Here is a 13,365-nt window from a genome sequence, read left to right as displayed (position 1 = left end):
TGTATCTGCGTCTTCCTTTCCCTCTCTCCTCCTCCTCATCCTCCTCCTCTTTGTCTTGTTCTTCAATGCCTCCCTCTGCCTTGTCTCTCACCCTGTCTCCCTTGAGTTTTTCAGCCCTGGTTACTCTTTCGTCAAGGCTGGCCCGCCTCCTTGATGTTGGTCAGAGGTAGCCCAGAGGTCCTCCATGTTGCTCTTTGGTCTGTCATCAGGTTTCTCACACACACATACACACACATTCACACACACACACACACACACACACACACACACACACACACACACACACACATATACACACACCAGTGCAGTGCAGTGCTGTGCCTCTGGCAGAAAACAGGCCCGACTATCAACCAGCAGCTTGATTTATTGGAGCAAATAGAACGGTGTCCTTATATAGGAAGTTCCACTGGAAAGAAGCTGGAAACAGGAGGGATTGAGGGGGCAGGGCTGTTTGTGAAAGTGGAATGTGATGTGCGTAACGATAAAGGACACTTATGTGGATGTACACACACACACACACAAACACACATGCACAAAAAGAAACTCAAATTGATTATGTGAACTATGAGTTATGTGTATTAGGGGGGAAACCTCTCTGGAGCGGTTACAGAAAAGGGGGATTCCTGTGCTGGGGACAGCTGGTTTGCCTTATGAGGAGTTAAAGCTGATTGCATAATCTAACCCTACAGGGTGTGGGACTGGAGCGAAGGTGTAACTGGTTGTGGGTCCATCATATAATGTGATGACGTTTCATTTTTTTTACCCAATAATTTACCTGAGATGTTGTACACTGTGTTCCTGAACGCACCAACATCGATGCTAAGATTGAAAATACTGTATTAATTAGTGCCATAACTGATACAGTTTCTGTTGACATCTACAAAACGTTTAGCTCAACAAGGAACCATAAAACCTCACCTATGAGGAAACAGAACTTTTCATAGACATTGTAATACAGGAACGTTATGATACAACCTCACCAATGAAGTCATTTAAAACCTCAATCAACAAGACTCAAAACTCTCTCATAAACCAGTGGTGAAAGTATTCAGATCCTTTACCTACGTAAATGTGGCAATACCACAGTGAAAAAGTGGGACTTTTTCACAGGAAACATTTTGGCATGTCACAGTAAGGATGGCTGGTGGTCACGACTTACTGTGAATAGAACAGAGCCATTGTTAATGTCATTAGTAACACCTGTGCTTCTCCCACTACTGTATGACAAGTCAAAATGTCTGCTGTAAAAAAGATCTATTGTATTAAAAATGTTAATTAAGTCAAAGCACAGACGCATCATCAGCAAAATATACGTAAAGGTAAATGTACCAAAAGTTAACGTACCCATTAAGCAGCAGACTGAACCCCTGCTGTGTTGTTTTAGAATAATGTTTTATGAATTGATTATTATTACTGATGCATTAACATGGAAGCAGCGCTTTAATGTGGTAGTGATCAAAGTGAAGCTTATTTTAATAACCACTTCATATACTGTTGGGTTGTGTAATCTATAATACACCGTGGGGGAAAGTAACTCAGTACATTTATTCAAGTGCTGTACTAAGTAGTATTTTGAATTATTTGCACTTTCATCAAAGAAACATTACCTGTCTATACTTTTGAGATTGTTTCATTCATTCATTTGAATAACTGTTTGAGGCTCAAAGAGAGAAAACTCACCAATATTTAACAAAAAAGCAACAATTAGAGAAAAGTTCAATAGAAAAAAAATATGTAGTAGATTTTTTTTTTTTTGTATCTGTTTTGTTTTGTTTTTGCTACCTCATTAATCATCTCACAACCCCACAGATATATGTTGTGACCCTTTTGAGGGACCTCTTTTGGGAACCACTGGACTAAACTACCTAGACAAAGTAGCTATCCCTTAACCAACTACAATAGTAAAATGCTGCTCACATATTGTTTCATCACTATTAACAATCTAATAAAGTCATACATAATAAATAATATAAGTATCAGTCACAGGGGACCTATTACTACAGAACAAGTGCTTTCCATGCTTAAAGAAGGCTACATGTTGCTGCTAATACTTCAGTGCTTTTACTTAAATAGAGGAATATAGTATAAGTTTAATTAAGGATAGTTTAGTAAATTTACTTGTATTCCTCCACTGTCATATGTCTTATCTGACATCCTATTGCACAGGTTTACGCACAAACACAGACAAATGTCAAGTCAGTGTGCATGTTCCGGTAAGCTAAGAACAGTCAGAAGGATGAAAAAGTGACATATTTTAGTCCTCTGTCACTTTATCAGCAGGACTCTCCTCACCGTTCAGCACTTCTCCACTCACACCGTGACTCCCTCTGTCTCTTTTAACCTGCTGATTTCCGCAGTGCGCATGTCCTCTGCCTCCCGCCCCGCGGACAGATGCTGTCGCTGCTGGAGGAGGAGGAGGTGGGCCGCTCGTGCAGCTCCACCCTTGCGCCACAGTGCGCAGTTTAAATGGTAAGGCTGCGAAATTGACGGGGGTCATTTGGACTGTTCGTTTTTGGAGTACCTCGTCAACGCCGGCTGCTCCAAACCCTAACTTTCCAAATCCAAAGCTCCCCTGAACACAAATTTCTTCATAACATGTAAGTATATCATTTACCGCAGAGACCACAGAGAGTCGTTTTACGAGTAGTGATGCTGAAGGTGCACTTGTCAAACTGCATCCCTTTTACAGTTTGCTAACTTTAACTCCGTCTGAGAAAGAGGAAGGATTATGTCGTTGTTTATTTTGTTTCTCTAAATGCTTTAAGTCTGTAATTTAAAACAAGACTTTGTGCTAGCAAAGTTTCAATATTTATTTTCTGGTAGGTTATAAAAACAAAATTAAAAAAAATATTAGCTTATCTGGTCGTTGACAAGTGAGCTCTTGTTTGTTATTTGCATCATTTCTTTTAACAACTAGGCTAATTGCCAATTAAATGAAGAAGGGGTCTGAGGTCTACAGTACATTAAGTAAAGAATGTGTGACTACTTTGCCATTTATGCAGACCTTTATTTTTGTATTAAAGTGTACCAGAGTGTAAAATGGTTTTAAACACTGAAACAAATGCTGCATTCAGGACATGCTGCAGTTTATTCTGTAGTAAGGAAGTTAAGTCTGAACATCTTTGACGCTAACCGAGGAGCTTCCTGCTTTCCATATATGGTTGTATAAAGCCACATGTCTGTCAAACTGTTGCACATTGTGGCTAAAGATGCAGACAAACTGAGTCCTGGCGGTTTCACACGTCACCAGTGAAACCCATCAGTGATGGTGTTGAAGGAGTTTATTTCTCATCCTCCATCATTGTTCTCCCCACACTTATGCACTTTATGGATAGTTCAGCACATGAACTGTATGAAATGTTTGTTAGACCAAACAAACACTAGCAATACTCTCATTTAACTTCATGGTACTGACAAGGACATTTACTACAGAGAAAGCAAAGTTGCTCACCAGAACTCGGTAAAGTGGTTCAGGCACAGATACCCAGTGTGACAAATGCCACGACAATGTTCGATCTCTAAGCTGAACACATTTGACTTATCATTTTAAACATCTAGGTTTCTCTGAAGGAGAAGGAAGTTATGTGTTGAGAATTGTTGCATGTTACTGAGCACCACCATTTCTGTAGCGGGACAAGTCAAGTGTTGTAATCAGTCTATTTTGGTCATGATTTAATTATTTTAATGCTATAATCGTAATCATGGCACAATGCATTGAAATCCTAATGTGTCTGGGTTTATTAACAGGATGATAACAGGAAGAATGTTTGTGAAACAGCTGAGAGAGGAAATGAGTAAAATCATTCACAGGCCCTGCAGGTCAACCTCTTTCACCCACAAATAGAAAGGTCACTTAGTCTCCTGGGTGACATTTCCACTTGTTTATTATGCTTGATAGAGGCTCTTGTCCTGTATAATGGACTCATCCTAAGTTTTGCTCTCATATCTGCTTCTGAGCCTTGGTGTGATGTGTTTAGGAACATAGGCCAACATTTAATGATAGTGAAGGATTTGATAATGTTACCAGAAATGCAATACTGTTTGGGCTTGATGGTTTACATTGAACTAAACAGGTCAGTGAGTTTGTGTGCTGCAATGGATACCCCTGTGTTATTGGAAGTTATGATTAATATTATCTTTTTAGTGATTTATTCTGAGCCCCCCTTCCCCCTCGTCATCCTTTAGATTTGTAGTCAGTCTATATCAACCTGTTATCCTGTCAACCCCACTTCAGACACCTGTCTTCAACATACACTGGCTGAGTATAAAGCTGTGTTGCCACAACAGAGAGAGGGAGAGAGGAGGCTTTACGAAGCTATTAAGCCAAGGTGGTCACAGTTAAAGGGGGGTAAGGAGGAGGACCTTGACTGGCTGCACATATTTTAACACGGGGGGAGTGTCAGGAAAAGTCTGTTTATGTTATCGGCAGAAATAGCTGATCATCAAAGTATCAGCTGGTCCCTTCCTTGTTTCTCCCGGTTCACTGGACAACCCCAGCTTTGCAGTTTTGTATCAAATAGAAAGTGTCTGTCTCTGTCTGCAGTTAATATTTATACAGTATCTTACAGTTAGTTCTGGGTGGTTTGGTTTTGCTGGTTCCCTCGGGTACGTTTATAGGCTTTCTCAGGAGGCTCAGTGGCTTTTTTTTCTTTTACATAGTTCCCACTCAATTAAAGTGTGTGCCAGTCTCAGTGTACACAGAGGTGGAGGTGGGATGGAGTAACAGCCTGTGGACAGAAGTGACTCATTGTCTGTAATCCAAGAACCACTAAGTTTCCTACTCAGCAGTTCAGAGGCCGATCCAATTTGACACTTCATGGTTTGAGTTTTATTAAACACACTAGACCAGTTTTGCTTGGAGGCTGATTGAGGCGTGTAGTGCAGAACATAATGATATATTTGAAATATTTTGTACCAATCTGTATTTCTTATTCATATTTCTTTAGAGTCAGGTGCAGGTACAATGTTTGCACTTATTCCTGTTTGCATTTTTACATCGCCTCCCGCTGCTACGACTCCAAGACATGGCTGAGTCCCAGACACTTGTTCGTGATTTAGCCACTGACTGGTGCATTTAAAAATGAATGCTGCTAGGGGCCCATATGAAGCATGATTGTTTAAGGTCCGGGCCCCCCTCAGGCTCTCTCCCTCACTGTTATCATTTTGGAGTAAATGACGAGGCCGGCAAGAGACATACTATTCCCTATATGGGCTTTGTTTGGGAGTTCACTTGCCTTGCTGTTTAGGTCTGCAGAAAAGAGTCCTGCTCCAGACAAGGGGCCCATATATGGTCATCACAGCACGAGACTGAAGCCTCCTACCACAGAGACAGGGAGAGAGAGATCTGGAGGGGGAAAAGACATGGAAAAAAAATGGATGTTGTCAATTAAGCAATGACTTAATGATTGAGTGTGAGTACATGGCAGTGAACATTAAAGGTTTTGGGGATATTTCAGATAAAGCTGCTGACAAAATGTACTAGTCCTTGTTACTGAGTTAATTAAATTCAATTTCCCAGCATCAAGTCTTTCTATCTAAATTAGGGAGGGAATTGTTTGTGCGTCTCCCTGGTGGCGTGTGTGAAAGTGTAGGGTTGAGAGGGGGTGGAGGTCTGTGAGAAGGACTGCACTGTGGAACTCCCCGATGGATGAAACATGTTAACTCTTTGAGTTACAACCGCAGGCAGCTTTTGCAACATGTCTCCTACCAATGGAGACTCATCACTTACTGTGGTGTTTAGTTAACCCAGTGCAAAAAGTGTTGTCATTTTACTCAAAGAGTAAAGAGGATTCTAGCACCAAGGACTTTATTCATCTGTGATGTATAGGCTATTATAAAGTTTATGTTTTCTTTATGATATTGTATATCACATTCTCTGATCACAGTTTTTGTCATTTAGCATGTATAACTAATGCATCACTGAAGTACCATGTCCTGTAAGATACATTGTGTTGAAATCTTCTCTTGCCCTCTCATCATTATTTATTACCTGCCTTCCTGCCTCGCTTTGTTCCCACTTGCCTCTATTCTTTCCTTCGTTAGTTCCTTCCTTCTTTTCCTCCTTCCTTGTTCTCTTCCTCCCTTCCATCTTTGCTTCCATTATTGTTCACTTAGTCAATTCATTTGTTGCCCCCGACAGCTGGCCCTCCACCTTAACCCAAGATGTCCAAGAAGGCCCCGAGCGAGGACGAGAAATTCCTCTTTGTTGACAAAGACTTCCTGAACAGCCCCATGGCGCAGGCCGACTGGGTGGCCAAGAAGCTGGTGTGGGTGCCATCAGAGAAGCATGGCTTCGAGGCAGCTAGTATCAAGGAGGAGCACGGCGAAGAGGTGCTGGTGGAGCTCGCTGATAATGGCAAGAAGGTGACAGTCAACAAGGATGACATCCAAAAGATGAACCCTCCCAAGTTCAGCAAGGTGGAGGACATGGCTGAACTCACCTGCCTGAACGAGGCCTCCGTGTTGCACAATCTCCGCGAGAGGTACTACTCCGGCCTCATATATGTAAGTATACACCAAAAACACTGATTGCTCACAAAATCATTCACCCACACCAAAACAGAACTATATGTAACTAAAACTACACAGATATTTGTATAACTAAACTCAAATTCACTGATTTAACTTAATCCCAATCTTAACCCACTGAACTATATCCTGATATAATCATAATTCTGATATGCTTAAAAACTCATCAGTGAGTTGCTTTTATTTTCTGACATGTTTCAGCCTTCCCTTACAAAAACATAAACATGTCCAAACTGTCCTCAATACTCTTATTTCTCTGCTCTCTCAGACGTACTCTGGCCTGTTCTGCGTGGTGGTGAACCCTTATAAAATGCTGCCAATCTACTCAGAGAAGATCATTGACATGTACAAAGGGAAGAAACGACATGAAGTCCCCCCTCATATCTACTCCATCACCGATAACGCCTACAGAAACATGATGCAAGGTAGGATTTATGTACTTGCCCCTTGTCATATACCTGTCTCATTCAGTTTCTTTCATTTACTTTTTCACTCTCACAAGACGTGCAGATCAGGTGGATGAGGACTGTAACAAATTGTCACAGTTATGTGTTTCGTGTTTTGTTCGCTCTGTAATCGGCTGATGACCTGTCCAGAGTGTCTGTCCACCCAGTGCATGCTGAGATTGGCTCTAGCTTTCAGTGAGTGGAAATCATTAAATAAAATGAATGAATAATGTCAGACTGAGGCAGGACAAAGTAACACAAGAGCTGGTATATAACTCATCGACAGCTCTCACACATAACAAAACGGACTGTTGAAATTGCAAGCTGCTGGCCTCATAAGGTTTCAAATGATCTGTGTCAAATTGAAGTGTCGGCTAGAAGCTTTAGAGCTTGGTGTGGGTGAGCTGTGGTATCAGCTGTCAGAGGTCTAACTCTTGTCTCTGGGTGATGACAGCTCGCAGCATTTGAGCTCATGTTCACAAAGTGGTTGATAAAACCACAAGTTGGCAGGTGCTGTCAGGCTGATAGATTCAAATGCAGAACTGGGTTTATTATTATGTCCAGTCCAAAAGCAACATCAGAGCTCCATCTGTCTGCTGGAAGCTCATTACAGAGTAAGTTGATATGAACGATATAATCAAATCTAAAAGAGGACTTTATGGACTATTTGACAGTCAGTGTCTCATGGAGGTGACGATAGTGGAAAGCAGCCTTGGCAGAGTTGTGCTTACAGTAAATGGCTCTCGGCTAACCCCTCAGTAGTGCGACTTCAGAGCGGCCAGTTTCCCATAAAGTTATGTTTCTTGTGCTTCCAGAGGGTCATGCCCACTGGACTTCATGTTGACGTGAGGATGTTCTCTCAGAGGAGCTCCCATCTGGATTAAGAGATGGGTGGAGGGCAGTAAAGCATTTCCTGTTTCAGCAACCTTCCCTTCCTCATTCAAATCCTCTAACTTTATTTCTTCTCTTTTGGCCAGTGTAAATAACAAAGGTTCTTTTCCTTTGGGTGAGAAGGGAGATTTTAAATGTCCTATTAAATGGGCTAGAGTCAGTACTTTTGATTTTTAATTTGAATTTTGAGTTTCCCAAATGAAACAGGATGTTTGGACAGGACTTAAAGTAATTGTTTAGAGAGCTCAAGAGAAAGTCGGATCATCCAGGACCACACCATCCCGTCTCTCTGGCTGCAGAAAGAGCTGCAGATGCTGATGGCGTCCTCACATAGACAGCCCGGACTGATGACAGTGCTGTTAATGCCAACTGAACAGCTGAGGACAGTGATAAACCTGTAAATTTTTTATGACAGCAGAGATTGGATGGATCGCTCCAAAATCTATGATCAAAGTCTAGATTTTGACATAAGGGCACACATACTGGGGCTCATGGGACTTTCATTTGAGAAAATGTAGACCGCATCAACAACCTCTTAACAATCAAGCCTCTTAACTGGCTCTCAGCAGCTTGAGGTTTTCCCAAACTTGTCACTTGTCTGTTTGTGTTGATGATTTCATATCAAGTCTATCAGCACATAAAAAGCTGCATAGCAAATCAGGACTCTCACGAGCATTCACAAGTTTGTTGTCAATTTTCCACCTTAAACCATCATTCAGTTCATGAAAACTTATGTCATTATAGACAAAAGTATTTTTCCTGCCTCTTCTGTCGAAACAAACAGTTGTGAATACTGAAATTGATTTAACTGTTTGCTCATTTATGTTTCTCAGCTAGGATGATTTTGAGGATTTTACCAAAGACATAAATTCACCTGTTCTCAGTTAACTACATGATAAAAGTAGCTCAATAGCTTTTAAAATGTTACAGTTATATAATTTTACATTCCCGGTAAGAGAAAATATATTTCATTATCATGCACTGAATACACTGTCCCTACTGTAGCAACTACAGTATGCTCATGTTGTCACTTCTTCTTCTTAAGGAGTTTAGTTACAACACATGCAATTTATGCAAGTGCATGTAGTTGTTATGAAAGCTAACACTGCTAAGCTTGTAGCTTTGTTTCTTTCTTGGTGGTTAAGTTCTCTGTATTTGAATTATTTCTGACAGGTATCTGGCAGCTCCTAGACATGAATGATGATGTGAAAAGAAAATAAAGAAGCCTAAGAAATGCAGCTGCAACAATATCCATCTCTAATCTGTGGACAGATGTACTGTAGCATCAGCTCAAATGTTAAGGAAACACTGTCCTAAATCTGTTTTGGGTCTCTTCTGATGTAGCGTAATGCTTTCTCTTACTTTAAGAATGCAGCCATCACTAATATGTGTACATTGGAGGATTATACCAGGCTGGTACACAGGACATTTTAGTATTTACTGTTAGAGCTATGGTGTGTAAACACAGGGTCATAAGTAAACAAGAAGGGGGAGGATTGATTGGTGTTTGTGTGGGTGTTTGGATTAGACTTCATCTGCCTATCTTTGCAGAAGAACCGTACAGCTGCAACTTAGAGACTTTTCAGTTAATGGGAGAAACACACACTTGCTGCCGCCCAGGACACTGTGTGCACAAAAAAGAATGTGTTTTGATTCGCTGCATTTATTTCAGACTAAACACATGAGACACTTGCTTTGACTCATGATATATGAAATATATTTTAGCTCATTGACCACCCATTCAGCTTTAAGATTCAACACATGGCTTTACGCTGCTTTACGACCAAATAAAACAAAGGGCAAAGACAGTATAGTCTTTTAATAAATGCAAAGATAAATAAAAAGGCAAAACATCAAAGGAAAGTAGTTGACACAAAAAACATCAAAAAGTGAATCTTTGAAAATGACTTTTAAGATGTGGCAATAGATTTTACCTTTATGACCTCATTAAACAATTTGTTTCAAAGCCCTGGATACCTGACTGAAAGAAATTGGTACTGTAATTGCTAATATGGGTACTGTGAGTTCTGTTTAAAGAATAATATACTACAAATGAGAGAGAAAAAAGAGTCTTCATCCAACATGTTACCAAAAGGTTAGGAATAAAGCAACACATATGAGCCCTCTTTGAACCTTTATCATACAACATTGTGGCTGGCAGGGAATTGTTATTGTTGATGCGTTAGAGGGATTTCCCATGAAGAGGTGGCTAATGATGCAGGACATCCTACACTGACTGATGTAGTACGAATAGTTCACTTGTTAGTGTGGAATTGGTGCATAACTGCCGCAAATCCAGATAACTCTCATAAGCTTTGAAACATTATTCCTCCAGTCTTGGCTGAGATCCCGTCTTTGATGTCCAGGAGATAAAAATGTGAAATTCCCAAAGGGAGTTTTCTGTCCCCATCAGCAAATGACTGATGTGCTGTTCCTTTGTGCTCCCAGTGTATTTGCAGTGCTTGTCAGACAGGTGCAAAGGCATTGACACTATTGTGTAATCAGATTTTGATTTTTACCTCACATGATTGAACCAGCTTCACAAAAATATTCTTAATATTTTGCAGTGACGAAAAACCTGCCTCTCCTTGCGGAGTCTCTGGTGCATAAGTGATTGTTTTTGGATGTTTTACAAAAGCTCTCTACTCTGGCGACCACTCTCTCTCTCTCTCCATCTGCCTTAATTAGGAAATGCAGAGAGGGAACAGGCATTTTGTGTGTGTATGTAAGGAATGGAACGAGTGGAACAGCAGCCAAACATGAGTCCAAACAGAGAAACAGCATCCGTGCTAGTTTACAGTTCAGGGCAGGCTGCGCTCTGTAACTGAGTGTCTGCGTGTGGGTGCGTGTGTGCGTGCCTGTGTGTGCGTGTGTGTGTGTGCGCATGTGTGTGTGCGCATGTGTGTGTGTGCGTGTGTGTGTGCGTGTGGTGTCCTGCACGAGTGGACAACAGTATGAAAGTTACAATGCTGCACATGTATGATACTCTTTACTGTATTAAGATGAAGAATAGTTGCCGGATGCTCTGTGTTGCATCTCTTTCCCACATTGGTTCGTTTTTCCAGTACAGCCTTTAGGTGTCATTTACTGAGAGGTCTCATCTCAAAAACTGACTGCAAAGTCATCTCTTCATTCAGCAGTTCTCCCTGTTTTCCCCAAGGGCCGTTTTTTATTCAAGGATACAGTTACAAAATAGCCGTACATGGACTTGGTGTGTTCTCTCAGGAGTATTTTCGGAGACAATGTAATGACTCATTGCTCAGCACATTGAGAGTATTTGTGGGAGTTACATGTTTCTTTAGGCACGGGGGAGCCATCGCAAATCACACAGCCTCCTCTAAGCTTTGAACTGAGTCCCAGCTGGTGTCTTAAGTTCTGCACTAGATTGATCTTTATTCCTGGAGAAAGGCTTGTGGTTTCACTTGTGGTCAGTACAGAAGTGCACTGTGCTAACTGTACACACATCCTCAGACCAAACAACAGGGGAAAAAGAAAATAAGTCCCTTGTGCTTATAACACAATAAAAATTACATCTGGTTATTAAAGATTCCTTCGGTTTACCACCTAGTTTTTCTGCTTTTATAAGCGATCTGGACACTCACTTACATCCTGTATATTTGTAAAATGAATTGTCATAAAAGTCGTGTAACACTGTGAACTTTTTGTTTCCACAGATCGTGAGGACCAGTCCATCCTCTGCACGTAAGTGAAAATCTGTCACCTCCAAACTCACCTTTGTTGTCTTTGCTTAACCTTTACCCTGGAAGTCACATTAATTCTCGAAGGAGGGCTGTGTGTGCATGTGTGGAAGAACAGTTACATAATGCCTGTGTAAACACAGAGTTAGATGAATGAGATACCTGTCTGGTGTCTCAGCACCCACTTCCAACCAGCAAGAAATCATTCATATTTTAACAGTAATATGCTAGTTTTTTGTTTTTTTTTGAGGATGTTGCTGTTTGTCATAACACAATGCTGTGAGGTTGTGTTGTATTTAGATGGGGCGCAACTGAACGTGCATGAATGCGTCCGCAGCGCTCCCTGGGGGCTGTGGCCTCGCTCTCCTCACAGACTCTTGGTCAGGAAGTATGCCCTACATCTTGATGGGAGAACCAGATTAGATCTCCAAATGTTTGGGCTCCGTTTTGATTGTTTATTTGTTTTAAACTAATTATTGAGAACTTTGACTGGGCGATTGGACATCCAGGAACAAACAGCCTTGTTTTGTCAGATAATTATAACCTGATTTGAAGTTGACTTTCATTCAAAGTTAAGTATCAAGTTCATTTAGTTTTTCTTTATATTTTAAGGGCCTAGTATAGTGGCTGTGTTCAAAAGCAAAAAAGCAGTGTTCTGTTTATTTCAGTCCACTTCCAGTATAAATGTACATCGTTTTTGAGAGAGGAAGGATTCTTATGCATTAAATCAAACAAGTAAAGACAGTAGAAAAAAAATAAAACAGCACATCCTTGTGTATGGACCATAAATGTTCGTCCTCCACTGGCTCTGCTACAGTCGTTGTAATTTGCCGATTAGCATCAAACAGCTGGTAAAGGCTAACTAAGATCATAATATTTACTTTTCTATCTCTGAGCTAACAGTGGCACCTCATGCTGCTCAGCTGTGGTAACAGTAAAGGAAATGAGAGGAAGGGCTCTTTCCTCCTCGAGGCTCTTTTAACTCTGAATTTACTGATGCCAGGATGCAGAAAAATCTTTGATCACATCAGACCATTTCCTCAACTATCAAAATGTTGGTAGTATTTATCCCTGTCTGTCTGTGTGTGGACATGTTAATGGTTAACAGCACTGGTACACAGGCTGTTTTGAACATGAATCTGACTGTTTGATGCTAATGTGACAAGGCGTACACAAAGCCTTGTTTAAAACCATTTAAAGTGATGAACTGGAAGTGATATGATACAGTAGAGCTGAAATGCAAACTCTGCCTCTGTCAGTCAGGACCACACAGTCACTTTAAGATTTCTGTTTGAGCTACAGCCAGACTGCCTCAGCAGGCCTCTGGAGCCATATAAGGGAGAAATGTTTCTGGTGCGATACATGGAATGTCATGTATGACATTCCCCTCCTTTGTGTGTGTGTGTGTGTGTGTGTGTGTGTGTGTGCACATGGCACATGTATGTGTAATGGTACTGTATGTTATTTGTCAGTATTTACAGTACTGTTTTTACAGCAGTTCATTTAACTTCCCTATTAAGGATTACAGTCTTCTGTACAGACAGAGACAGTGTTTATAATACATTTTCAGATTAATGCAGATCAAGTGGAGCAGAAATTGTTAAACTGACGCTGAGGCTGTTTTCATGTCCTGTCACTGTGGTACTTGATTGGTGGGAATTATGGCATATAGGAAATAGTCTGAAGAGGAAAACCCTAGCAACACATGTAGTATAAAGAACAACTTTGTAAAACCTTTCAAACTTTTTTTAACCACCTCCCAGAGAGTGAATGATCTGATTTTAGAGAGGCTTGCTGCATAA

The 13,365-nt window shown here is 40.8% G+C and overlaps 1 protein-coding gene across 3 annotated transcripts in view; it reads left to right on the top strand.

Moving 5' to 3' along the window:
• Positions 1-2,443: 2,443 nt before the first annotated feature.
• myh11a (myosin, heavy chain 11a, smooth muscle) overlaps positions 2,444-13,365 on the top strand; it is a 31,340-nt gene continuing 20,418 nt past the window's right edge. For all 3 annotated transcript variants that reach the window (XM_087178200.1, XM_023422147.2, XM_023422150.2), the window contains exons 1-4: positions 2,444-2,597; positions 6,140-6,504; positions 6,797-6,953; positions 11,540-11,567. In XM_087178200.1, coding sequence (XP_087034326.1) covers positions 6,163-6,504; positions 6,797-6,953; positions 11,540-11,567 — 527 coding nt within the window. In that variant the 5' untranslated portion in view covers positions 2,444-2,597; positions 6,140-6,162. The remainder of the gene's footprint in view (positions 2,598-6,139; positions 6,505-6,796; positions 6,954-11,539; positions 11,568-13,365) is intronic.

This window comes from Seriola lalandi, unplaced genomic scaffold (assembly GCF_002814215.2).
Source record: "Seriola lalandi dorsalis isolate HSWRI2012SDOR001 ecotype SW California unplaced genomic scaffold, Sedor1 jcf7180002054678, whole genome shotgun sequence".
In the NCBI taxonomy this organism is placed as follows: domain Eukaryota; kingdom Metazoa; phylum Chordata; class Actinopteri; order Carangiformes; family Carangidae; genus Seriola; species Seriola lalandi.
The sequence above is the reverse complement of the archived record's forward strand: the minus strand, read 5'-3'. Positions and strand labels throughout refer to the sequence as shown.